The following is a 24,855-nucleotide window of genomic DNA, read 5'->3' as shown; positions in this document are numbered from 1 at the left end:
CAGCCGGTCGGTGTCGGGGTGGGGTCTGAATCCAGGCTTTCCGGCTTCGGGGTGGGCTCCTCCTCGCCAAGGCGAAGGCGCCTCTTAACCTACAGAATTAGCCCGTTTGTAACTAGCACAGGGGGCAACTCACGAAGGTATCCGCACGTTAACCCTTGAGTCGGAGTTCGAGCCCCTCCCTGGGCAGAGGCTGCATTCTCTGTAGTCTGTATTTAGCACAGGGATCAGGTGTCCCACCAGCACATGAATCATCACGTGGATTATGTTCAGGCTTAGAAAGCCCTGTTCCCTTATGTACAGGTGACTCCTATTCGAGTACCTCCCACCCAGATCCCTTCCCGGACGCCACCGCCAGGCAGATGTGATGACCCTTCCCACCCCAGCAACCCAGCTCATACTGTAACGTCACAGTTAAAAACAAGAACGATATTCAGTAATTATGTTTACTTGTCTGTCTTCAGTTCCGAAGCAAGGGCTGTGTGTAATTCATGGGTGTGTTTCCAGCAACAGGGCTGACACACAGTGGGGGCTCAGAAAATGTGGGGAAAGGGCGTTGGACATTTCGCCGTCTTGTCTGCACTGATCTGAAGATTTATGAAATCAAGCGTGGCTCAGCTCATTTTGCTCTCAAAAGGGTTAAATTCATGCCTATCACTCCTCACAATGGGAGGGGAGGGTGGCAGATGGGGGCAGACATGGACAGTTGGGGTTGGGGGAAGAAGGGGCAGGAGGATTTCATGGGTCCCGCGCAGGAAATCATGCCATCTCTTCCTGCCTCCCCTTAGGTTATGGGACTGGTGACCAGCAGAAGGTGATCACTGCTGGGCACCCTGAGTCCATGGTTCCTTTGCACAGCTGGGGCTGGGAAGGAGCTGCCTGTCCCAGGAGTTCGTTCCAAAGCCTCCTTGGCTTCTAGAGTGGCTGCTGGACTGACAAGTTCTCACCAAGAGAATATGAGCAGAAGTGAAGTATTTAGATCACTGCCAAGACAGGTTTTTTAAGAATCTAGTGTCAACAAGAAAAATTAATAGCAGACATCTTACTTTCATTTGAAGGTCTTTCTCACCCACAAAATCAATTATTAAATAAAAATTCCTGACCAAAATTAATCCTACCCAGCAGTTTTTTTTCTCACCCAATCTTGCTCATCTCATCTTTTCTTTCTGAAGCAGGCTTACTAAATTTGACTTTCAAAAGGTATAATGGCTGCAGGTGGGTAGGGCCAGGGACCACCTTGTGATCTGCTATCCCTTGGTTTCAGTAAAAGGGCAAGAATCAAAAAACTCCATTGCTGTCAAGTCCACTCGGCTCATAGCGGCCCTGTAGGATGGAGTAGAAGTCCCCCTTAGGGTTCAAGGAGTGGGTGGTGGATTCAAACTGCTGACCTTTTGGTCACAGGTGAGTGTTTAACCACTGCGCCACCAAGGCCCCAAAAGGGGGTGGAGGGCAGAGTTTAGTCAATCATGTTAAGATTAGCCAGTGGTTGATCTATTCTTCTCCCTCCTCTTCTCTTTATAACCTTCACTGTGAATGGCCTAATTGAAGCCATTTGCTTTTTTTTGGGGAATCAGAATGCTCTCCCTATATGCACACAGAAAACAATACAGAATAAGCCTTATGTTTCCATTTCTTTGGGTTTTGATTATTTTGAACATTGGTAAGCCACAGTCTCCTCCCACCTGCCGGCTGTAAGTAAATCATTTCCAGCCCTGGGAAATAATTGTGCCACAAGATGGTCAGGGGTGTGTGATCACCACACAGAGGACAGCTGCCAACCAACCAGGACACCTGCGTGCAACTGTGGGGGTTATCTGATACAACAGCTGGTGTCGCACTAACACGTCAGACACCCCCGCTTCCTCTCTACCCGCTGCCACGAGTCAATTCCGACTCACAGTGAGCCTACAGGATGGAGAGCTGTCCCATAGGGTTTCCAGGCTGTAGTCTTTACAGAAGCAGTCTGCCACATCCTTCTGCTGTGGAGAAGCTGGTGGGTTCAAATTGCTGACCCTTATGTTAGCAGCCGAGTGCTTTGCCATTGTGCCACCATGGTGCTTTCCCTTCCTCTCCTGCTGGGTGCTGTTCAGTCAATTCTGACTCGTAGCAACCCTATATGACAGGCTAGAACTGCCCCACAGGGGTTCCTAAACTGTAATCCTTACGGAAGCCGACTGCCACATCTTTCTTCCATGGAGTGACTGGTGGGTTCAAACTGCCAACCCTTCTGTTAGCAGCCAAGCACTTAACCATTGTGCCACCAGGTCATTCTGTAGTGAGTCGCAAATCCCTGATTGTGGTCCTGGCTTTACACAGCAGTCCAGGTTTTCTGTTTAGAAATTATCAGCATGATCCCCTCCATTTGTTATTTTGTCAAATTGTTAGACAAAAATTTAAATTCTCCCCATGTTCTTACAGGACAGCTTCTTCCAGGCTGACAGCTGGAGGCATTAAAACAGATCCTGAGTTTGTTTAGATCTTCCAGTGTGGTCTGGCAGACCCTTATGTACAGCGACTCTGCAACACTTAGTTTACAGCTGTGATTTAGGGCGTTCAGTGTGCCTACGGGCCACACGCACATCTTCGTACCCCTATCCTTTGGCCTCAGAATATGGAGGTGCACCTTGAGGCCAGTCTTACAGCCCTAGGTCCTCAGTGCGAATTCATGTGCTAATTACAAAACTGAACTATTTCTGCTGGACTCTGGGTGGACTTAAATCGGTAAGTGCCAGTTAGAAGGTTGGGGGAAGACACCGCCTCCATCTCTATCCTTCCACCCTCTGACAATTCCCTGACATGGCACGGGGCCCAAGTTTTGGGTCCTTTTCTAAAGTAACCAGGCTTTTTCTGCAGGTTGACAACTTTACTAATTACTCTGTGTGTGTGTGTGTAGGCGCGTACATATATCCCTTATGAGTGTTTAAAATGAATCTCTGTTTCCTGTATGTGTGGGTGTGTGGCTCCCCTGTAGTGTGTAAGCCTGTGTGTGCTGCGTTTCTGTACCTGTGATCTCTCGTGTATCTGAGTGCTAGTCTGTGTGTTGCGGTATGCCACCTGTCTGTGAGTACGTGTCCATGTACGTTATGCTGCGCACCAGACTATGGATGTGAGCGGCTCCCCCCTCCCCGCCAGGATCCTTTCAGCTCTCAGGCAGTTTAAACAGATTCTTCTGCTGTGGCTGCTGCTACGGCCCCCTTCTCCAGAATTCACGATTAAGTAACTGCAGCACGTAAGCAGCGCCCCCCACATAGTCATCCTGCCAGGAACCCCTTCCAGGAGCTACCGAGGAAGATGGGTCCTGTGTATACTGACATATGTGCGATGCCATCCAGGCACCCAGAATGCGGGGGCTGCACACGCTGAACAGCCTGAGGGCAGAATGCCTTTTGCCAGTCTCTCTAGATGCTATGAGGAATGATTCCATGCTACTTCTAAACCCCTCTGATTTCTTTTTTCTTGAAAATATTATTATTTTTTAGGTCATCCTCCCACAGGGGCAGTGGCAAAACTGCCCGTTGACACCAAATATCCCTTCTCCCCTGCTTCTTTGGGTCAAGGACTCACTGATATTTGGTTAGGCACATGGCTATCCAGAATAAAGACTACATTTCCCAGTCTCCTTTGCAGCCACACGTGACCAAATTCTGACCAATGAAATAGGAACAAGTTTTAAGTTGTGTACGTTCCTTTCTCCGGTGGCAGGAATAGATGAGTTGGGAATTAGGAGAAGATGGGAAAGCAACAAAATGAAGGAGATGGAGATTGGTCCCTCACACTGAGGCGTCACCGTATCAGCATCTGATGATTATGTGAGACTTTACATGGAAGAAGAATAAACTTTCATCTTGTTTAAGCCACTGTTATTTTAGGCCTCTTTGTCCCAGCAGCAGAACATCATATTAACTAACACAAGAACAAAGAACAATCTCATGGGCCTCCAGCTATTAGCTAAGAGATTAAGCCTTACCCTGCCCAACCGCTACTCTGCCCAACCCTCTATTTTGCCCTCACTTACCCAGCTGGTCCCAACTCCTCCCATAATCCTCCAAACACTCCCCAAGTTTTCCACGAATTTAATGCACGTGTCTCAGTAGCCAATGGCAAAGGAAAATAAAATAAAAATAGGATCAGGGAAAGAGGGCCCTTGACATGCACATGGAGGAGGAATGACGGTGCCAGTCAGAAGCTGGAGCAGAGAGGTACCCTTCCTGCGGTGTCACATCTCATCCAAGCCGTAGTCCTCCTCAGGGAAGTCCCCCATCACCACAACCGACGGCTTGACGAAGGCGCCGTACTTGGCCTGGCATTCGAAGTAGCGTTTCCCGTTCACGCTGCAGGGGATGATGGAGGAGGCATCATCACGGTTTTGACCCCCAGATGCTAGTCTGGATAGGCTCACCCAGCAGTACACATGTGGACTTACACACAGACCCACATATATGCCCCCAGAGACACAAAGATGCCGGAGTGGGAATGGTTGTTACCTGCCATCGTTTTTCCCAAGCGGCTCATCATAACGGACACCAATCCAGTAGCCAGGCTTGAAATCTGTGAGTCCTGCCCAGGGGAGAAATCCCAGTGAAACTTCCAGATCCAGCTCACCCCAGGTTCATGCCTGCCCGCTGAGTGTACGGCCTGTCTTGGCAGAAACCGCTCCTTGCTTCCTCCACTGCTACCACCCAGGGCCATCTCCATCTCCTGCCAGGACTAACACAGCAGCACCTTCACTGTTCTCCCTACTTCCACCCTGCCCCCTTCTTACCCACTCAACAGCCCAGCCAGACAGATCTTTGTAAAATCTAAGGGAGACGGCACCACTGCCTTGCTCCAAATTCTTCAAAGGCTGCCCATCCCACTCGGCATAATATCCACAGTTTATGCTCAGCTGGTTTTTGACGAAGGTGCCAAGACAACTAAATGGTGACAGAGGTCTTTTCAGTAAACGATGCTGCAACAATGGAACGGCCACATGCAAGAGAATGACGCTGGACTCCAACCTCACACTACATAGAAAAGCCAACTCAAGATGGATCAAAGATCTAAAAACAGCTCTTGGAAGAAAACACAGGAGTCTTCAAGGCCTTGGATTAGGCAATGGTTTCTTATATATAACGCCAAAAACATAAGCAACAAAAAAAAAGAAGGTAAACTCGACTTCATCAAACTTAAAAACTGATGGGCTTCAACAAGCATTATCAAGAAAAGAAAGACAACCCACAGAACAGGAGAAAATATTTGCAAATCATGTATCTATAAGGGAGCCCTGGTGGCACAGTGGATAACAGCTCAGTTGTTAACCAAAAGGACCACAGTTCGAGTCCACCAGCCACTCCTTGGAAACCCTACGGGCAGTTCTACTCTGTCCTATAGGGTTGCTATGAGTCTGAATCAACTCGACGTCAACAGATTAGTTCTATCTATAAAAAATAAATCTAGAATATATAAAAATCTCTCAGAAATCAACAATAAAAACACAATCCAATTTAAAACAGACAAAAGATCTCAACAGATATTTCTCCAAAGAAGATACACAAACGGCCAAAAAGCATGTGAAAAGGTGCTCAACAGGATTTATCGTGAGGGAATTGCAAGCCGAAACCACAATGAAGCACCAGCAAACCCGCTGTCATGGAGTCTATTCCAATTTGTAGACTCACAGAGACCCTCAAGGACAGAACCCTAGGCTTCCCAAGGGTGCAACCTTTACGGAAGCAGACCGTCACATCTTTCTCCCGCGGAGTGGCGGGTGGGCTTGAACCACCGACCTTTAGGTTAGCGGCTGAGTGCTTAACCACCACATGACCAGGGCTCCTCTGACAACCACAGGATGGCTGTAAGTGTTGGCAAGGATGTGAAAAACTGGAACCTCCTGCAGTGCTGGTGGGGATGTAAAATGGCGCAGCTGCTCTAGAACACAGCCTGACAGCTCTTCAAAATGTCAAACGCAGTTACCGTATTACCCAGCAATTTCACTTCCAGGTACAGAGAGATGAAAACGTATGTCCACACAAAAACTTACACATGAATAATCAGAGCAGTATTATCCATAACAGTCCCAAAGTGGAAACAGCCCAAGTGTTCATCAACCGAAGAACAGATACAGAAAACGTGGTCTAACTACACCACAGAATATTATTCAGCCATAAGAAACGGAGCACTCACACACGTGCTGGATGCAACATGCGTGAACCTAGAAAACACCACACTGAGTAAGAAGCCACTGATATGAAACGTCCAGACAGGCAAATCCAGAGAGACAGAAAGCAGATTAGCGGTCGCCTAGCACTACGGCACCTGCGGGCAGTGGGAAGGGACTGCTAATGCATAAAGGTTTTTTTTTGGGGTGATAAGAATGTTCTAAAATTGCAACTGCGGTTATACATTTCTGTAAATATATTAAAAACCGATGAATCGTACACGTTAAACGTGGAAATTATCTGGTATGTGAATCATATCTCAAAAAAGCCTTTATTACAAAAAACCCACACTGTTCCCCACTGTCTCCACCGCCCTTCATGGTCCAGCCCTGCCCATGTCCCGAGCCTCCTCTCTCCCCTCACTCATTCTCCCCACCAGTCTGCCTCCTTCCTCTGCTTCAAACACCCCAAGCTTGTTCCTGTCTCACAGCATTTGTACTTGCGATTCTTTCTGGCTGGAACACTCTTCTCTACCTTTTCACTGGCTCACTTCTCCCTTTCCTTCAGGTAATTCCTCCATTTGGAAGCCCTCCTGGATTACTCTCAAAGATATGTCTGAAACTTCCTCTCAGCTCACACACCCCACTAGGCTTCCCTCTTCTCAGCCTGGACCACTCGGCCTGTTTCCCCATCACAGCTCTGACTGCTATGCCCTGTGCTTCCCAGAGTTCTGAACACTCTGGCCTCTGCCTCCCCCATCCCAGCCTGGAACCCTCTGCTTGTGTTTCCCCATCACAGCCCACCCTCTCCGCCCATGCTTCCCATTTCCCTGCCCGGAACACTGTAGGCTGTCACTGTTAACTGGATTGGGATCTCCATGAATGCTGGCCCCCAGCACTGCCCACTTCAGAGCAGGGCATAGACTTGGCCTCAGCGAGTCTGTGTGGAATGAACGAACAGGGTCCCTCTCAGGCTTGGGACCTAGCACTCCGTGGGCCACATACCTACATACATGACGGTGCCCCGGCGACAGGGCTGCCCGGATGCCCGCACCTCACAGCGGCTCCCCACAGTGATGGCGGCAGCCTGGGTCCTCTCCTCGGCGAGGCGCTGGGCAGCCCCGGCCTCCTGCTGTGCCCGCTCCTCTTCATTGTACCGGCCAAGCTTGCTGCGCTTCAGGAAGGAGCGAACGGAGTCTGTAGGCAGGGCAGGGGGCAGGGGTCAGACGCCGGCCCTGGGTTGGGGCCTGACGCTGGCCCTGGGTCGGGGCCTCTGGCCTAATGAGATACCACTCCATCCACACATGGCAGATATTTGTAGAGAAACTCTTCAGCTCTGGGTGTCAAAGAGCTCACCTGAGCCCCAGGGTGCTCCCACCACTGCCCCAGCCCCTCCCCCGGACTCCCGGGGCCTCCCGGCAATCCAGAAACTAAAGGGAGGAGGGGTGCCACCTAGTTCCAGCCTTTCACATGACCCTACCTTCCCACGTCCCTTCATCTCACATCCACCTTCATCTGGTCCCCGAAACCTCCACATCTTCTCCGCTGTACACATCTGACCTGTCCTCACATGCCTACACTCATCACCACACCACCCTGCCTGCTCCACGTACTCTGTCCACCCATACCCCCCCATGCCCCCGTCTGACCCTGAAGCCCCATGCCCCGGGCCTCCTAATGCCCCCCTGCTCTCCTGTGCCCCTATCGCACCCCACAACCCCTAACACCTCCCAGCCCACATCTGCACCCCATACCCTGTCCACCCATGATTCTTCCCCCACATACCCATCTGTTCCTGTCCCCAACCCCATCCTACCCCCATCCTTCCATGCCCGTTTGCCCCCACCGTCCATACCACTGACCTCCCCAAAATGCCCATCTATCCCCACACAGCCACATCCACCTGTGCACCCTCCCTCTGGCCCCCAGCAGCCCTACCATCCCCGTGCACTCTGCACCTTGTCTCTGGTCATAGGCTTCCTGTGATATCTTGTATTTCTCCACCCTGGACACGTCCTCATACTCCCCAAGGCGGGCACCGCTGTGGTCAATGACCTGTGGCGAAGGGAGGAAGGTCAGCGGGGACGAGGTCTCCCAGCTCTGTGACCTCCTCCTGCTTGGCCTTCCTCTCCACTGACCCTTCACGTTTGTTCGCTGTGGTCACTACCTGGCTAACTTCTAGTCCACACGCTGAACACAGCTAAAACTGGGACTTTTTCAGACTTGGCTCACAGGTATAACACTGGCACAGCACAGATACCCAAAAACAACAAAAAAAACAAAACTGTTGCTGTCGAGTCAATTCCGACTCATAGCGACCCTACACGGCAGAGTAGAACTGCCTCATAAAGTTTCCAAGGAGTGGCTGGTGGATTTGAACTACCGACCTTTAGGTTAGCAGCCCAATAGTTATCAAACAAATGAAAGGAAAAAGAACCAGTTCTTTGTACACACTGGCTTCTGGAGTCAGGCAGGCTGAAGTCCAAGTTACAGCTGCAGCTGGTCTGCAGAATTCCATCCTGAGGCTCTTTTCTGTAAAATGGGAATCTTTTCAGTCTTATCTATGGATTCAACTTATATCAACAAAAGATCTGCTGAAGTTGTTTCCTGTGCTACAGATACAACAGTAAACAAGACAAAGAAACATTTCTGTCCTCGTGGCACTCTGGAGGAAAAAGGTAGACAACGAAGCTGCCCAAGAGGGAAAATGTGGAGTATGTAAACAGTCGATAAGAGCTGAGGTCAAAAATCTCTGGAAGCTCTGGTGGTGCAATGCTTGAGAGCCACAGCTGCTAACCAAAAGATGGGCAATTGGAACCCACCAGGTGCTCCTTGGAAACTCTATGGGCCAGTTCTCCCCTGTCCTTTAGGGTCACTATGAGTTGGAATCGACTTCACGGCAGTGTTTTTTTTTTTTTTTTTAAGGACAAAAACCAAATAAAGCAAAGAAGAAAAAAGACAAAAGGCTGAATTTTATATTGACACGCTTCACTCACAAAACCCCATTTTAACTACAGACTGGAAAGAAAGGGTGAGCTATGTGGGATACAAATGGGCCCTAAGGCAGAGCCTGCCTGGGACGTCTGAGAAGCAGTGTGGCCAGTGCACACTGAGTGAGAGGAGGGGGGGAAGGAGGATGCTGTGAGCTGACACACACAGAGGTCCTGTGTATTCCAGCTTCTTCCCAACAAGTCCAGGCTCAATGCTCAACCTAATCCACCTCACACTCTCCCTCCGCCTGGCATGTCCTCCCCACCTCTTCTCCTAGGTCACCCTTCAGGTCTCAGGTCACCCACTCCTCCAGGAAGCCCTTCCTGATACTCCCAGGTGGGGTCAGGCACTTCCTCTGGGCTTTTCCCATCCCAGCCCAGACCACTGTGGGCTGTCACTGGTGATGAGTCTGTCTCACTCCATGCTGAACTGCGGCTCCAGAAAGGCAGGGCCTATCTTGGATATCACACGGTGCAGGGCACAGCAAATATGTACTGAATAAATAAATAAATGGCAAGGAAGGGGACCAGGTAGCGAAGCCTCACGTGGATGCGGCAGCCATCGTCCACAGGGTACGACCCCAGGAGTGCGTCTTCCTGGTCCAGCTTGCTGTAGAATTTGTCGTCAGCTCCATAGAGCTCCAGTTCCATGCATGATGCGGGGCTGCCCACCACCAGCTCCAGTTTACACTGCGGGGAGGGGTCTAGATGAGCGGCTCTGCTCTCCGCCTTGAGGTTGCGTCCCTTGTACCAACAACTATCGCCCAATTCCTGGTCCTGCTCCCGCACCCCTCAGGTTCGTTCCACCCGGTCCTGGCCATCCTGGGTCCCGACACTTCGGCTCTTGCCCGGGTTCTCAGCAACCTCGGGTATCTTCCTGGCCCCACCCTTACTTTCAGGAGCCCGATTCCCATCTCGGAAACCTCGGACGCCTCCGGCCCGGCCCCCTCCGCTCTCCGGCCCCTCCCCACGTTGGGGTCCCCATCTCTTCTTTGTCCCACCCCTCAAACCCACACGCCCCGCCTCCTCCGGGCCCCGCCCCCGCGGCCACACCTTGAGCTCAGCGATGGTGAGGCTGCGACTGTACCGCTTCTCAGAGCGAAAGCTGTTGAGGGTGCTGCTGATGAAAACGGTCACCGTGGGCGCTGAGACCCCGGCCACCTCCATCTCGTCGCGCCCTCCCGGGACTCTCAGCCCAGCTCAGCCGCCTCACGCCGGCCCCGCAGCCTCCGGCCGCCGCTTCTGGACCGCCAGTCCCTCCCCCTGCTCCCGGGCCTGGCCAATCCACGCTCTCCCGCAGAGAGCCAGCCAGTCGCCGCCGTCCCCCTGGGCGGGCCCAGCCGGTCCTGCGAGGTCTGCCACGGGCCCCAGTTCCTCCAATAGCAGCCCTGGAAACGACCAGGGCGGGCGGAGGCTGAAGCCGAGAGCAAAGACTGGCAAGAGTTATCCCCGCCCCTCTAGGGCAGCCTCGCGCATGTGCGCCGGCCTTCAGCCAAGCCAAGAGCTATGGCTTCCTCCATTTAGGCTCAGCGCCTTGCGGGCTATTCTCTGTTCTTGTATGAGATCCATACTATTCTACAAACTAGGCAAGCGAGGCCGGGAATGGAAGGAATTACTCTAACCCGCTGCCGTGGAGTCGATTCCAATCATAGTGACGCTACAGGACAGAGCAGAACTGCCCCATAGGGTTTTCAAGGAGCCCCTGGGGGATTCGAACTGCATCCTCTTCCTTAGCAGCCGTAGCAGTTAACTAGTTAACCACTACGCCACCAGGGTTTCCGGAATTGCTCTAGGATTCCAAAATATTGAGCAAGTAATTAACCAAACCCGAGCGACGCGAGAGCCCAAGCACAAAGCAGCTACGAACCTGTGTGAGAAGCTCCGCCCTCTTCTGCGAAGCAGCCGGGCCTGAGCCTTCCCGCGACCTGTAGCGCGGCGGAGCATGCGCAGAAGGCCTGGCGGGCGGCGGGCGCGTCGCTATGGAGCCGGACGGGACGTATGAGCCGGGCTTCGTGGGTATTCGGTTCTGCCAGGAATGGTGAGGCCGGTAAGCGGGTGCGGAGGGGCAGCAGGAACGGCCTCAGGACTGACCTCTGAGCTCCCCTCTCCGCAGTAACAACATGCTGTACCCCAAGGAGGACAAGGAGAACCGCATCCTACTCTACGCGGTGAGTGCCGGCGTTCGGGGCCCCCGACTTCCCGCACCTGCCCGCCACTCCCCAGCCTGGCCCCGCCCCGACGTGTCGTCCACGTGCACCCGGCTCTCCCGTCTCGCCCGCCCCCGAGGCGACCCTCGTTCCCTCTGGGGAGAGCCCGCCCCCACCTCCCTTCCATCGGGCGTCTGGCGGTGACCGCCTCCCTCCCGCCCCCCTCGCTGTCCCGCAGTGCCGGAACTGTGATTACCAGCAGGAGGCCGACAACAGCTGCATCTACGTCAACAAGATCACGCATGAAGTGGAGTGAGTGGCGGGACCGGAGCCGAAGGGGGAGCGGAGCGCCAGGGGTTTTGGCCGGGGGGGTTCGCTCTGAGCCTATTCCCCCTCCTTCCGCAGCGAGCTGACCCAGATCATCGCTGACGTGTCCCAGGACCCCACACTGCCGCGGACCGAGGACCACCCGTGCCAGAAGTGAGCGCCCCCTGGGACTGGGCTCGCCCTCACCAGAGGCCAGGGAGGGTGGAGGGAAGGGTGCGACAGGTGCTGAGTGGTAAAGCTGTTCCTCCAGGTGCGGCCACAAGGAGGCGGTGTTTTTCCAGTCACACAGCGCACGGGCCGAGGTGAGTGGCAAGGCAGGGAATCCTGTCCTTCCCCTGGGTGGGGGTGCCAGTATTGGCTGGAGTGCCTTTCCAGTGAGCCCTCCTGAGCTGACCTTTACCGGTGTAAAGAACCCTGTAGTCTGATCTTTTGTGGGAGGAACTACTGGATGGAGAGTTCCATGCTCCACCTTCCTGGGGGCCTGGACCTTCCTAACTGTGAGCCCTTTCCTCCAGGACGCCATGCGCCTCTACTACGTGTGCACGGCCCCACACTGCGGGCACCGCTGGACTGAGTGATCGCCTCAGCCTCCGTGCCCCTGTGTGTGATAAACGAGCGGGTGTCTGTGAGTACGTTTCCTGTGTTTATTTGCCTCTCAAACGGAGGACACCAGGTGCACGTCTCAGGCCGTGCGGTGCAGGGCGCGGTGCTGCGCGTAGGCGTCGGGTCGAGAGCTGGTGAAGCCGCAGTCCTCGCACACGTGCAGCTTCTCCCGGCGCTCACGATAAGCGTAGCTGGCCGGCTGCCCGTGCACCTTGGCGAGGTGTGCTTCCAGTGAGCAGCGCTGCGTAAACGCTTTGCCACATGATCCACAGCGGAACGGCCGGATCCCTGACCCCCGGGGCACGGATGGGGACAGGATGATTAGGGCAGTGGGCTCCAATTCAAAGCTGCCCACCTTGTTCTCGTACGTCGGGTATCCTTTTACTCCGTGCTTTCTGGTCAAGTCTGCCCATGACCTACTACTCTGAACACATGAGCCAGACACCTGTGTCCCCAGCCCCCCCACACACCAGGATGTTCCTTTGCCTGGTGGTGGGGGAGGGAGGTGTTTCCTTGTACCCTCTAATCTGGGATGTAAAGCCTGTGGCCAGCGCTTCTCTGCATTTCATGTCCCTCCCCAGGCTGAGCCCTGCCTCTGCCTTGGGGCTTCCGTACACCCACCCATGGGGGTATGAGGTATAACACGTCCCAAGTGTCCTGTTGGCCGTGTTCCTGCCCCACATACACAAACACTGTAAACTCCACATCCCCAGGTGCATCCCTCCATCTTATTCCGCCCCACCTGATGCTTTGCTGCCCCTCCCTGTCCATGTCACAGCTCACCTGTGTGTGTCCTCATATGGCGCTTGAGATCAAAGGCGTCATGGAAGCCCTTGCCGCAGTAGTGGCACACGTGGCGGCGTGCCGGGTTATGGCACTTGAGGTGGCGCGTCAGCATGCGCTGCAGTGGGAAAGCCTTGGTGCAGAGCGGACAGCCAAGTGCCCTGGGGCCCTTGGGAGCTATAGGTACAGTGCCCTGTGTGGGCTGTGGGGGGACGTGAGAGTTAGCTCCTCTGGCCCGACCCTGCCCACACTCCATTACTCCACAGGCCAAGGGGGTCTGGGAAGGCTAGAGACTGCTGTTAGTGTGCAAATGCCACGCTCCCTACGACCTTCCCTCACCACCTCCTTCGCCCTTCGCCCTTACCCTGCTTTATATTTTTTCATACCAGGAAAATTTCCCTGTCAAGTCGGTTCTGACTCATAGTGACCCTGTAGGACAGAATTGAACTGCCTCCATGGGGTTTCCAAGAAGCAGCTGGTAGATTCTAACTGCCGACCTTTTGGTTAGCAGCTGAGCTCTTAACCACTGCTCCACCCGGTCTTTATATCCTTTGTAGCACTTAGCGTTTTCTGATAAACTGTATTCTTTTCTAATGTTTTTATCTATTTTTCTAGTTTTCACTAAAGCTGTTGTCATTTAATTGATTACGACTCGCAGTGAGGCTGCCTCTCACTGGAACAGTGACTGGCTCTCAGTAAACAGTGGAATGGTTTTGAGCACATCCGTGTTGTAGCAGGTGCTTGCCTTTCAGTGTCTGCACAGCTGCAGTATCCATTCCACTGAGAGCCCCCTGTCATACTCCTGTCACCTATTCAGGTCTGCTGACAAAGTCAGTCACCATCCACTGGTTGGCTTGAGTCCTGTTCTGTCCCACTGGGCAAGACAGCATACGAGTCAGGGACCGTGGATACCGCCCTAGGGAAGTGGAGCTTGGGATGAGCCCTGACTGTGTGCTCACTCCTGGGAAAGGGAGGACGCTCAGCAGAGGGAAGAGTGCCTGGAAAGACCCCGAGGCAAGAGGCGCATGCAAACTGCCCCCAAGAGAAAAGGGCTGTCAGTTCAGCTGAGACAGAAAGTGAGCAGGGCTGAAACAGCAGGGTCTTGTGGTCTGTTTAGAGACTCACCGCTCCCCAAGGGTCCCCAGGGCTGGATGACTGCTGTGTTGGTGGTCTTCCCAGGCTGCTGCAGTCTGGGGAGAGAAGCCAGAACGTGATGCTTTGCGTGGACCCAGGCCCTCACCCCCAGGCCCAGTGAGGGGCCCACCTGGGACATAAGCATCTCCCCGGAGCTGGTCAGGCAGGTGGCTCCAGTTGGGTGGGTGCGGACGCCGACTCCTGACCAAGAAGGCACGGGGCATTGCCTCCAGGAAGGGTGAGCTGGCTCCAGGCACACACGGGCTTGTGCTGGCACCTGCTGCTGGACTTCAGCCCTGGACAGCTAGCCCTGGTGGGGAGGGAGGGAGAGCTTGGAGGAGCCTGCTCTCCATGCAAATCCTGTGACGAGCTGGGAAGCCACTGACCTCTGCGGTGGGGCCCACTGTTCATCTCCTGGCACAGGTGTCTGAGGACAGTCCCCAGCCTCCAGGGGCAGATATGCCCTAGGACCTCCCATGGAGGGTCAAGCAAGGGCAAGAAGGGGGCCCAGGCATCTCCTGGAGGTGGGGAGAGGAACACAGACCCCAGGGGGCCTAAGTTTCTCCCCATGGCACCAGCAGGGCGGAGGGCCTGAATGTCTTTGCCAGGCAAATCAGTCGCCACCTGACCTCCAATGGCCTGGGAAGTTTAATGGGGCAGCCTGCTGGGTATTCAAATCTCAGCAGCTGTCTGGAGGCAGGGGAGGGGGTGACTGTGATTGCTGGGTTCCAGACTCTGGAGGGAGTCCAATGAGGTCCACAGGCAAAGTGAGGCCCAGGCTTTGCATCCTCAGGTAGGGGACTCCATTTCTCTGATCTTCAGATGCCCAGAGTGGACATTACATTGGAAATGCTGTTTAGGTGTGGTGGGCATTAAAATACTAGATTGTTAATATTGTACCTCTGCTGACTGTCTGGGACACTGCCCCCCGCCAACCTGTACCATGGTCCAGGAACTAAAGGGGGTCGCCTGACATACCCAGGGGCTCCCAAGACCCTACCCCAGCACCCTGGCCAGGCTCTGTACTGATGGTCAGTGTCTAGGCCTTATCAGAGATTAAAGATTTTGAATATTCCCTGTGTGGTTATTTTCTTTCATTTATTCAGCCAACAGTTTTCTGAACTCCACCTATAGGCCAGGCCTAGACTCAATGAAACAATTGACACAAATAGCCACGACACCGACAATCATGAAGATGGCACAGGACCAGGCGGCTTCATTCTGTTACACATAAGGTCACCATGAGTCAGAGCTGACTTGAAGGTGACTTAACAAAGCTCAGCACTGAAAGTGAACACGTAACAGCCCATAGGGGATATGCCAGTCATGTGACAGTTCTGAAGGGTCACGGCTGTGGCAGGGAACCTGGGCAGGAGTGATGGGCCATGGCGGGGAACCTGGGCAGAGCGGATGGGCTGCGGCGGGGGACCTGGGCTGAGCGGATGGGGCTGTGGCGGGGGACCTGGGCAGAGCGGATGGGGCTGTGGCGGGGGACCTGGGCAGAGCGGATGGGGCTGTGGCGGGGGACCTGGGCAGAGCGGATGGGGCTGTGGCGGGGGACCTGGGCAGAGCGGATGGGGCTGTGGCGGGGGACCTGGGCAGAGTGGATGGGCTGTGGTGAGGATGCACAGGGGCTACGGGGGCCCAGAAGAGGTTCCTGATCCAGCCTAGGGTTTCAGGGACAGCTTCCTGGATGTGAGGAAGAAGAGGTTTTAGGTGAAAGGGAAGCATGTTCCAGGCAGAGGGAAAAGTTTGTACTAAGGTTTGGTGGTAGAAGGAATATTCATTTATTCACTTTCCCTGAGGGTCAGGCCCACTGATTCATTTTAGGAAGTAATGGGCTCTAGTGTTCTAGTTGGCTAGCACAGAGCTTTGGAGGCCCAGGGTAGGTGTGACATGCAGGGGGGTGAGCTGTGGTGACGAGTGGACTCCCTGCAGATTGGGAGGACCAGTGTATGTCCTCCTAGGGCAGCTGGTTTCTGTGTCGTTGCTGAAAACACATCAGGTCCCCTCTCCATGCTGCCGCGCCCGCTCTGTGCCCTAGTAGGCTCCAGGCTGGTGGGCGGCGTTGCCTGCGCTCCAAGCTCTCTGGCTTCCGATGGGAACTCCACAGGAGATGGAGTGTGGAAGGGGAGTAAGGTCAGGGTGTTGATTCCCCGAACTCCCTTCCCGTGGGGTTGCCAGGGGCTGGCTGATTCCTTCTAAGGTCACAGCTTTCCTCCAGGCAGGCCTCTCCTCAGGGCTTGCTCTTCTGGGTTCCTGCTTGCTCTCCTCATGCCTCGTGTGCAGGGGATGGTCACAGCTCTCTTCTCGTGCTTGTCCTTGCGGTTTTCCTGTTCTCTGTCTATACCTGTGCACAGGGCCCCTTTGTCAAACCCTCCTTGAAATATTCCATGTGCGCAGCCTGTCTTCTTCCTGCTGGGATCCTGCTGGTTTACACACCTCGTGTGCACGTGCATCCCTCCCCACCCGTATTCCTGTACCAGCAGTAGCTTCTTAACTGGTTTTTCCAAAGAGGGGGAAGTCCGGTCCTTCTGGGGCTGAAGAGCTTGAAGTGGAAGACAAGCTGGCTCCTCTCTACCTACCAGTCCACCCTTCTTTCTTGCTGAGAAGACCCCAATTTTGTTTCCATAGCAACGTGTCCAGGTGGCGGGGAGGGGTGGTTAGTCCAAGTAAAACAAATCAATCTCCATTCCTTTCGCCCAAGTCTGATCTGAAGAAGAGGGCCGTGACCCAGGAGACCTCCTCTTGGAAACCTCTGAGAAGGATCTGCACCCCTACCCCGTGGCGGCTGCCCTGCTTCCGGCCTTTGCTCCTGGTTGATTGAGAGTAGACTGCTAGGTGCTACAACAGCCATGTTACAACTATGAGGTGCTAAGATGGAGGACAAACAGACTCAGAGGATGATGGAGCAGGAGAGGAAGAGGTTGGGCCCGTGATGGCATAATCAATAACAAATGTCCTTACTTACAGGGGCTTTGGCCCCGGTAGGCCAGGTGTTTGCAGAGATACAGGCTTTACAGGACAGAGGCCCAAGGTGGTCTCCTGGGTATCCAGGGGACTGGACATCACCTCTTGCCTTGGCAGTTCTTGGACAAGGCGACTGAGGCCAAGCTAGGCAGGGGCAGGAAGAGTGAGGTCTTCAGCCTTTATTTGGTGGTGGGGAGGAGGGGCTTGGGCCAGAAGCCGCCTAGCAGAGGTCCAGCCCTCCGTAAGTCTTGGACTATCCAGGCTTCCTGAGGCAGGGAGAACGAGCCTTGAGAAATAATATTGGACATCTTCCCAAACACCAAGAGACTTAATTTTATTTATAAAAAGTGTTGTGACTGTTCCTTGGACTTAAATGTCATGAAGCAGCAATGCTGATTCTGCCCATTGTGGTCCCCACTACTCTTCCCACCCTCTCACCTTCTCCCCTCACTCACTCCATCCCTGCCATCCTGGCTTTGTTTCAGTTCCTTCCACATAACCGTGCTTCTGTTCCCCCACAGGGCCTTTGCACTGGCCGTTCTGTCGGGGTGGACCCTTCCTTGAGATGGCCACGCAGCCCTTGTGTCTTATCAAGTCCCAGTTTAAATGTGGCCTTCTCACAAAGGCCTTCCCTGACCCTTCAACAGGTCCACCCGCAACTATGCAGATACTTTGTTTTTTTCCCCCAGGGTGGAGCTTCCATATTTTTTTTTCTAATTTTATTGAAGTGAAATTCACGTAACAAAACTTATCATCTTAAAGGGAACAATTCAGTGGGATTTACTGCACTCACCGTATTGTGCAACCGCTACCTCCGTCTAGTTGTAAAACACTTTCATCACCCCAAGTAGTGGGCCCCACCCCACCCCACCCCACCCCACCCCACATTTGTCTGCCCTGAATATTTCATATAAACAGGGTCATACAACATGCCACGTCAGCACGTCGGAGAGTCCACAGTGAAGCATGTATCTGTACTTTTTGTATGTGTGGTAAAATATATAAATATATATATAATTGGTTAAAATACATAATTTACCATTTTAACCATTTCTGAACCTTTTTCACATGTACAGTGTAGTGACATCGGTTACCTGTTAATCATGTTGTGCGGCTGTTACCAACATCCATTGCCAGAGTCCACCACCATCAAGAGAAACTCAGTGCTTCCTATGCAATGATTCTTGCCCTTCCTGTCCCCCACCCCTGGTAACCATTAATCACCTTTAACGAGTGTTAAGTGTACAATTCAGTGGCACTGATTATGTTCAGTGTTGGGCAACCATCACTATTGCCAAAACCTTTTCACACCCCGAACAGCCACTCTGTACCTCTTAAGCAAGAACTCAACATCCGCTCGTCCTCCTGGCCCGTAGTACCCGTTCATCTATCGTGTCCATGAGTTTGCCTTTTCTAGATATTTCATGTCTCGCTTTGTGTCTGGTTTTTCACTTAGCATAATGTCTTCAAGGTTCACCTACCTTGTGGGATACATGAGAATTTCGTTGATCTTTATGGGTAATATTCCACTGTATGCATATACCGCATTTTGTTTATCCATCGATCTGTCGATGGACACTTGAGTTGTGTCCACTTGTAAACTGTTGTAATGCTGCAGTAAACATTGGTGTACATGTATCTGCTTTAATTCCTTTCATCTTGTAGGTTGCCTTTTCATTTTCTTAGTGTTCTTTGATGCACAAAAGTTTTTTAATTTTGATTAAGTCCCATTTATCTTTTTTTTCTGTTGCTTGTGCTACTGGAATCGTATCTAAGAATCCACTATCAAATCCAAGATCATGAAGATTTATGTCTATGCTTTCTTCTGAGAGTTCTAACATTTCAGTACTTATATTTAGGTCATTAGTCCATTTTAACATGGTGTGAGGTAGGGGTCCAACTTCATTCTTTATGTGTGGCTATCCAGTTGCCCAAGCATTATCTGTTGAAGAGACAGACTATTCTTTCCCCAGTGGATGGTCTTGCAACCCTTGTTGAAAATCAACGGGCCTTAAATGTGAAGGTCAAATATAGTTTTATTTCCCATGTTTGTTTTGCTTTTAGAAGGCAAATGCCATGAGCGCACTTTGCCCATCCTGTTCCCTACTCTATTCCTAGCCTGTAGAACAGTGGCAGACATCCGGGGGCCAGCAGAATCTTTGAAGAGCTGTGTGATTGGTCGTGACGTGCATCATGTTTGTGGGGGCAGCAGAGGGTGGGGTCCTATGTTGGAGGGTCTGCCACCAGGCAAACTTAGGTTCAAGTCTCAGCCCTATGCGACCTGGGGCAAGAAACTGCATTTCTTTGAACCTGTTTCTGGTGGACCACGATCACCAGGCAGAACGGGGGAACTTGCAAGCACATGGGAGTTTAGGTAACAGCAAACCGCATGGTGGGGCTGTGCTTTAGAAGGCCATATGGCCTTCTGTTTTACAGGGACTCAGGATAATGGGGGCTTTTGTGGTTATGAATATCCTTAGTACATACAACACTGTGCCTGGGAGAGCTGGGGCCAGTGCTGGGAGCTCATGGTGCTGGGCACAGTTCTGCTGGGGATGTCACTGGCCTAGCTGCTGGGTGGTCTGGTGCAGGCTGCTGGGATAGTCCAGGGGTAAGTCTGTTTGTCTTTCCTGTTTACCTTCCTGCAGATAAGGACAGCAACAACCTAGACCATGTAGAATCCAGCATGGCCCTGACGCTGTGACCGTGAGCCAGTGATGTGGTAACACATGTACTGGTGGGCAAGGTGTGGCACACGTGATTACAGTAGTCCTTGTAGGCTCTTGGGTACTAGTAGGGGCAAGGACCACAAGTGACCCTCCAGGATGCTCTCAGTGGGCCAGGGATAAGGGGTGTGGGAGGCCAGGCCCTGGGATTGTTGTCACTGCACGCTCTCCAGTGCTGGAGTCCGGGGACATGGGCGTGGCACTGGGGCAAACGTGAATCCCCTACACTGTCCACTTGAGCGTCACCCTCCACCCACCCTGCATCCACCTGAAGGGGGCTTTGTGGATGGGCCAGACACGTTCCAGGAACTATGCCTCCAAGCTGTCAGTTTATTTGCTTAAGATACATTCTCCAGAAGCAACAGGAATGCCGTGGAGGGGCTGCTGGCCTCAGTCCCCCTCTGCCTTCCTGCGCACGGCCTGCACCAGCAGCTCCGAGTAGTGTTCCAGCAGGGCCCGCAAATCTGGCCTAGCCAGGGGGCAGAGTGTAGGTGGGGAAGGTGGACCTGGGCTGGGCAGGGCCTGGGCTGGGGCCATCTCTGTCCCTCCCAGCCAGTGGGCCTCCAGCTGGCTGTGGATCCAGAGGAAGGTGGAGGCCAGCTCAGTCCGTGTCTGCTGCTGCTCGGCGCTGACCTGACCACTGGAAACCAGCTGTGAGAAGTGCCAGCCTCATCAGGGGCCACCCAGGCCAGGTGGTCCCAGCAGCCCCTCACCCCTTTCCCCAATTTTGGGGCTTGGCTTACCACAAGGTAAAGGTCAAGGGCTTCTTGGAAGGCAGTCTGCAGCCTGTGCACGATGGTCTCCATACCGCTCAGCTCAAGAGGAGCTGGGGGCAGGACCCCAGCTGGCAGCCCGGGTTCCTCCCAGTGTCCAGGGTTGCTCTGGACCAGACTGGGCGCATCTGGGGATAGAGAGGGTCTGAAGAGATCGGGTGGCTGGGCTGACTCACACTCCTGGCCTGGATGTCCTGTGCCTGGAACGCCCTCACTCAGTCCCCAAGGCCCCCCGCCCTGAGGCGCCTTGGGAGGTCTCTGCTCCAATGCAACTTTCTCCCTGAGGCCTTTTCTCATTGTCCTGTTTAAAATGGCCACCACCGCCCCCCCCCCACCCCCTTTCTCTGCTGTTTTCCTCTCCTTGGCGTGCCCCACAGTGATGGACGCACTCTGTGCTTTCCTTAGGAATGCTGTCCCCATGTCTCCCCCAACTAAAGATACCAATTCCCTGTGGTCTGTGGTCTTGTTTACCACCACGTCCCATGTCTCCAGGGCCTAGAACAGAGCCCAGCATGCACAAAGTGTTCATTAGCTATTTGAGTGACTGAGCCGGTGAGCGATGGCATGGCCCCTGTGGCCAGGACAAGTGCCCACGCTTACAACTGGGCCAGCGGGCACATGAGATGAGTGTAGAGGACAGTCCCTCGTTCCAAGGGTGGCACTCACCAGTGGTGGGCTCCAGGAGGAAGGCAGTGCTTCCAGAGATTCCTGGCTTGGTCTCTGGAAGCTGGGAGCTACCAGGGTGGGTGGAAGGGTTGAGGGGCTGAGGGGCAGGGAGCCTTGGGAGAAAGGAGGGGTCGGGAAGCCTTAGGGCACTTGTGTTCACAGGGCTGGGGGCCAGGAGCCTGGCTGCTGTGACTGTAGCACAGGGCTGGGTGGCCACAGGCTCCTGGGACCAGGCACGTGTGGTGGGTGCCTCCAGTGGGGATGGGGGCAGCAGGAAGCTGTCACAGATGCTTGACAAGGTCAGTCTCAGGTTGGCACGGGCCTCATGGTTGCCTCGGGAGGCCAGGGCAGGCTCCCGGCCCTCACTGCCAGAGCTGGGAGCTACCGTGGTGGTGACGGCTTGGAGCTCCTGGCCCAGGGAGGCCAGCTCCCCCATGGAGGAGGGCCTGCAGAGGGGCCTGGCCAGCTCAGCCGGGACAGGGCCAACACGGTCCCTGAGGGAGGTGCTGTGTGACATCTTGGCACGGGAGCTGGCTGTGGCTTCCATGTAGGAACAGGTGGAGGGAACGCGGACGCCCTGAGCCAGGCCTGGGGTGGGTATGGATGCAGGCAGTGGGGGCCTCCTGTCTGTGGGCAGCACTGATGAGGGGACACAGGGCACCAGGCCTGAGAGGCAGGGGGCTGTAAAGGAAGCAGACAGCTCACTCACACCCAGCTGTGGCACTGGTGGACAGGGCCCCACGCCGGGGTGGCCACCCACCCTCACTCACAGCTCAGGTGGGTACCCAGAGCCACTGCTGGGGAACCCAGGGCTGTTGGGGATGAGGACTCACTCAGGGGGTGCCAGGCTTCCACGGTCTCAAGGAGCTCATCAGCCTCCCCGCCAGAGAGGACCTGAAAGCACAGCCCTGATATGAGGACAGGGCCTCCCGGCAACCAGCCCTGTGTCCTGAGGCAGGGAGCCCCGATACTCACATTGGTCTGGTCTGGGGAGGCGTAGCCAGTACCTGCTCTCAGCTCTGCTCTGGGCTGGCTTCCCCCCTGGTCCATGGGATTGACCTCTGAGGACTTCATGAGGTGCAGGGGCAGCTGGGGAGGGAAAGTGTGGGTGAACCTGTGGGGAGAAAACCAAGTGGGAGAGGGACACTCAGCCTGCCCTGGGGGTCCTGAGGGGACACAGCCCTGCCCTGGGGGGCCTGCGGGGACACAGTGCTGCCCTTGGGGGGATCTGAGGGGACACGGCCCTGCCCTGGGGGTCCTAAGGGGACACGGCCCTGCCCTGGGGGTCCTGAGGGGACACGGCCCTGCCCTGGGGGGCCTGAGGGGACACGGCCCTGCCCTGGGGGGCCTGAGGGGATACGGTGCTGCCCCTGGGGGGATCTGAGGGGACACAGCCCTGCCCTGGGGGTCCTGAGGGGACACGGCCCTGCCCTGGGGGGCCTGAAGGGATACAGTGCTGCCCCTGGGGGGATCTGAGGGGACATAGCCCTGCCCTGGGGGGTCTGAGGGGACAGAGCACCACCCCTTGAAGTGTCTGAGGGGACACAGCCCCCTCCCTGCGGAATCTGAGGGGATACAGCCCTGTCCCTGGGGGGTCTGAGGGGACAGAGCCCTGCCCTGGGGGATCTGAGGGGACACAGCCCTGCCCTGGGGGGTATGAGGGGACACAGCCCTGCCCTGGGGGGTCTGAGGGGACACAGCCCTCCCTGGGGGGATATAGAGCTGGCGGTGTGGTAAGGGTTCCCTCACCCCACCTGGGTTTCTTCCGGAGGCGTGAGAGGAACTGGGCTGAGATGCTGAGCCGGGGATTGAGGAAGAAGTCCTCAGCCTCGGAGGCTGTCACGTCTCTCAGGGACCTGTGGAAAAGCTCTAGGAAAAGACGAAGGGACCCTCAGGATCCCTCCATTCAACTTGCCCTGGGTGCCTGCAGGCTCACAGACCAGCAGGTAGGCTCCCAGAAGCCCCCATCAACAGACAACATAGACCTCAGGAGCAGATGGAGGGGGTCTGTGCAGCTCAGCCGTTGACAGCGGTTATACCTCTGAGCCCGCTGCGGGTGCCCCAGAGCCGCCCACCCTGCATTCAGCATCAGGTATGCCCTCTGAGCCCACTGAGGGTACCCCAGAGCCGCCCACCCTGAGTCCAGCACTAGGCATGCCCTACCCTCAGGCTGGGTGTCGGCGAGCGTCTCGAAGTGGTGACGGAGGAACTTCTCCTGCTCGGGGGTCTGGGGCAGAGAGCTGCTGGTGAGGCCTGGCCCCTCGGGCAGGGCCTGCTCTTCTTCTGCAGGCCCGGGGCATCCTGGGGGAGGTGAGGGGGCGGAGGAGAGAAGCTGCCAACACTGTTGGTCGAGGACAACACCCCTCGCCTGTGGAGGAGGCTGGACTCACCTGTTACACACCTTGTTGCCGCCAGGCTCAGAAGGAAAGGCCCACATTCCAGGTGAAGAAACAGCCTCGGCGAGGGCCAAGTGCAGGCTGATGTGGGCCAGTGGTTACGTGTTCTGACCACCCCCGAGCCAAGCCCAGCTCTGCGTGTCCAACCCCTGCTTACCTGGTGTGTGGGACACCGTTGCGTCAAACCGAGGGTCTGGATCAGGCCGTGGTGGGGAAGAGTGGATGGTGGCAAAGCTGCACTCCAAGTCTGCCTCTGACTCCCCTGAGTCTGGAGGAGCAGAGCATGGGGGTCAGGAGCCCTTACTGGGCGAGTGAGTCAGCTGCTCTGGGCCTTGGTTTCCCCGTTTAGAGCAGGGGGATGGTAATACAGTCCCCATTTTTATGGACCAGTGAGGTTACACAGTGAGGAGGTGGCAGAGTCCCAGGTAATGGCAGGGGCTGTCTGTTTTCTGCTGTAGGAGGCTGTCAGCCGTGTCCAGGTGGCCCGCGGTGCTCAGACTGGGGCCTGGCTGAGCAAGCAGACCACCCCAGGGCCCTGCCTGCCCTTGCACACCTTCAGGTGGGCTCTGGGCCTTGGAGCCAGTGGAGGAGATCCTGAGGTAGGAGTCGTCTTGCTGGTCTGCACGCCCCCCGTCCTCCTCCCCAACGCGGTACTTGCTGCAGGGCAACAGGAGAGAGATGAGGGAACCCCAGCTTACACTGGCTAGGAAACAACTCAGAACCCCCAGGCTTCTGTACTCTGCTCCCCCTGGGACTCTCCACCTCCTCTAAACACCCCTTCCCCAGGGGCCCCTGCGCCTCTACCTGCAAGGAGAGAAACTGAGGCTGCAGCTGAGCCAAGGGCTGGACCTCCGCCTCGGCAGGCCTCAGCCTCTCCGTCAGCAGTCCCCACGCCCACCAGGAGCAGGGGGCAGTTCTTCAGAATGTGCCTAGCAGCTGAGGCTTCCCGTCTCCAACCAAGGCCCCCTTGGTGCAAAGAACACCCACCTGTCTGTGCCTGAGACTGTCACTGCTGCTTCCAGGGAGTAGGTGACAAGCTCACTGGCCTCAGACCCCCTCTGCAGGGGCAGGAAGGAAGGGTGCCCACAGCTGTTCTCCTGGGGACACTCTGACTGCAAGGTAAAGAGAACACGGCCACTCTGAGGTGGCATGGCAACTGGGACCCTCATGAGCCATGAGGCATCACGCCAAGGACAGTTACACTCAC

The 24,855-nt window shown here is 55.0% G+C and overlaps 4 protein-coding genes across 6 annotated transcripts in view; 1 reads left to right on the top strand and 3 right to left on the bottom strand.

Annotated features, from left to right (window-relative positions):
- Positions 1-3,422: 3,422 nt before the first annotated feature.
- On the bottom strand, positions 3,423-11,036 carry TBCB (tubulin folding cofactor B). 2 transcript variants are annotated; one of them, XM_049901304.1, is made up of 7 exons: positions 10,991-11,036; positions 10,177-10,511; positions 9,670-9,813; positions 8,092-8,188; positions 7,139-7,330; positions 4,482-4,554; positions 3,423-4,328 (listed from the first exon to the last, which is right to left on the bottom strand). In XM_049901304.1, the coding sequence occupies exons 2-7, from the start codon at positions 10,288-10,290 to the stop codon at positions 4,214-4,216; spliced, it is 735 nt and encodes a 244-aa protein (XP_049757261.1). In that variant the 5' UTR covers positions 10,291-10,511; positions 10,991-11,036; the 3' UTR covers positions 3,423-4,213. The 2 variants fall into 2 exon arrangements, with proteins under 2 accessions (XP_049757261.1, XP_049757260.1); XM_049901303.1 differs by having other exon boundaries at positions 3,662-4,328; positions 10,177-10,240; positions 10,991-11,014.
- POLR2I (RNA polymerase II subunit I) lies at positions 10,642-12,226 on the top strand. The gene is made up of 6 exons (XM_049901305.1): positions 10,642-11,161; positions 11,237-11,291; positions 11,509-11,582; positions 11,676-11,750; positions 11,848-11,899; positions 12,113-12,226. Exons 1-6 carry the CDS (start codon positions 11,103-11,105, stop codon positions 12,173-12,175), a joined length of 378 nt encoding a protein of 125 aa, XP_049757262.1. The 5' UTR covers positions 10,642-11,102; the 3' UTR covers positions 12,176-12,226.
- A 53-nt stretch (positions 12,227-12,279) lies between these two features.
- Positions 12,280-14,341, bottom strand: OVOL3 (ovo like zinc finger 3). The gene is made up of 4 exons (XM_049901306.1): positions 14,248-14,341; positions 14,109-14,173; positions 12,984-13,185; positions 12,280-12,488 (listed from the first exon to the last, which is right to left on the bottom strand). Exons 1-4 carry the CDS (start codon positions 14,339-14,341, stop codon positions 12,280-12,282), a joined length of 570 nt encoding a protein of 189 aa, XP_049757263.1.
- Positions 14,342-18,933: 4,592 nt separating this feature from the next.
- Positions 18,934-24,855, bottom strand: part of WDR62 (WD repeat domain 62) — a 46,467-nt gene continuing 40,545 nt past the window's right edge. Inside the window, exons 23-32 of one of the 2 annotated variants that reach the window (XM_049900572.1) lie at positions 24,636-24,760; positions 24,202-24,305; positions 23,806-23,916; positions 23,416-23,553; positions 23,007-23,121; positions 22,228-22,366; positions 22,023-22,146; positions 21,253-21,933; positions 20,557-20,714; positions 18,934-20,464 (exon numbers count right to left, since the gene is read on the bottom strand). In XM_049900572.1, the coding sequence (XP_049756529.1) occupies positions 20,204-20,464; positions 20,557-20,714; positions 21,253-21,933; positions 22,023-22,146; positions 22,228-22,366; positions 23,007-23,121; positions 23,416-23,553; positions 23,806-23,916; positions 24,202-24,305; positions 24,636-24,760 (1,956 nt within the window). In that variant the 3' untranslated portion in view covers positions 18,934-20,203. The remainder of the gene's footprint in view (positions 20,465-20,556; positions 20,715-21,252; positions 21,934-22,022; positions 22,147-22,227; positions 22,367-23,006; positions 23,122-23,415; positions 23,554-23,805; positions 23,917-24,201; positions 24,306-24,635; positions 24,761-24,855) is intronic. The other variant, XM_049900573.1, reaches the window with a different exon arrangement.

The sequence above is a fragment of the Elephas maximus genome, chromosome 11 (genome assembly GCF_024166365.1).
Source record: "Elephas maximus indicus isolate mEleMax1 chromosome 11, mEleMax1 primary haplotype, whole genome shotgun sequence".
NCBI classification, from domain to species: domain Eukaryota; kingdom Metazoa; phylum Chordata; class Mammalia; order Proboscidea; family Elephantidae; genus Elephas; species Elephas maximus.
Note: the sequence above shows the minus strand (reverse complement) of the source record. Positions and strands in the feature narration are given on the sequence as shown.

Bases quoted from the DNA above. Each gene is read 5' to 3' on its own strand.
- TBCB (XM_049901304.1), bottom strand. From the start codon at position 10,290: ATGGAGGTGGCCGGGGTCTCAGCGCCCACGGTGACCGTTTTCATCAGC. The intron at 9,814-10,176 runs GTGTGGCCGCGG...CCCTCCCCGCAG, and splicing joins TCACCATCGCTGAGCTCAAG to TGTAAACTGGAGCTGGTGGT. The intron at 7,331-8,091 runs GTGCAGAGTGCA...CCCTGCCTACAG, and splicing joins AGCCTATGACCAGAGACAAG to ACTCCGTTCGCTCCTTCCTG.
- POLR2I (XM_049901305.1), top strand. From the start codon at position 11,103: ATGGAGCCGGACGGGACGTATGAGCCGGGCTTCGTGGGTATTCGGTTC. The intron at 11,292-11,508 runs GTGAGTGCCGGC...GCTGTCCCGCAG, and splicing joins ACCGCATCCTACTCTACGCG to TGCCGGAACTGTGATTACCA. The intron at 11,583-11,675 runs GTGAGTGGCGGG...CTCCTTCCGCAG, and splicing joins AAGATCACGCATGAAGTGGA to CGAGCTGACCCAGATCATCG.
- OVOL3 (XM_049901306.1), bottom strand. From the start codon at position 14,341: ATGCCCCGTGCCTTCTTGGTCAGGAGTCGGCGTCCGCACCCACCCAAC. The intron at 14,174-14,247 runs GTGGGCCCCTCA...TTCTCTCCCCAG, and splicing joins GGGAGATGCTTATGTCCCAG to ACTGCAGCAGCCTGGGAAGA. The intron at 13,186-14,108 runs GTGAGTCTCTAA...GTCCCCCCACAG, and splicing joins CTGGGGACCCTTGGGGAGCG to CCCACACAGGGCACTGTACC.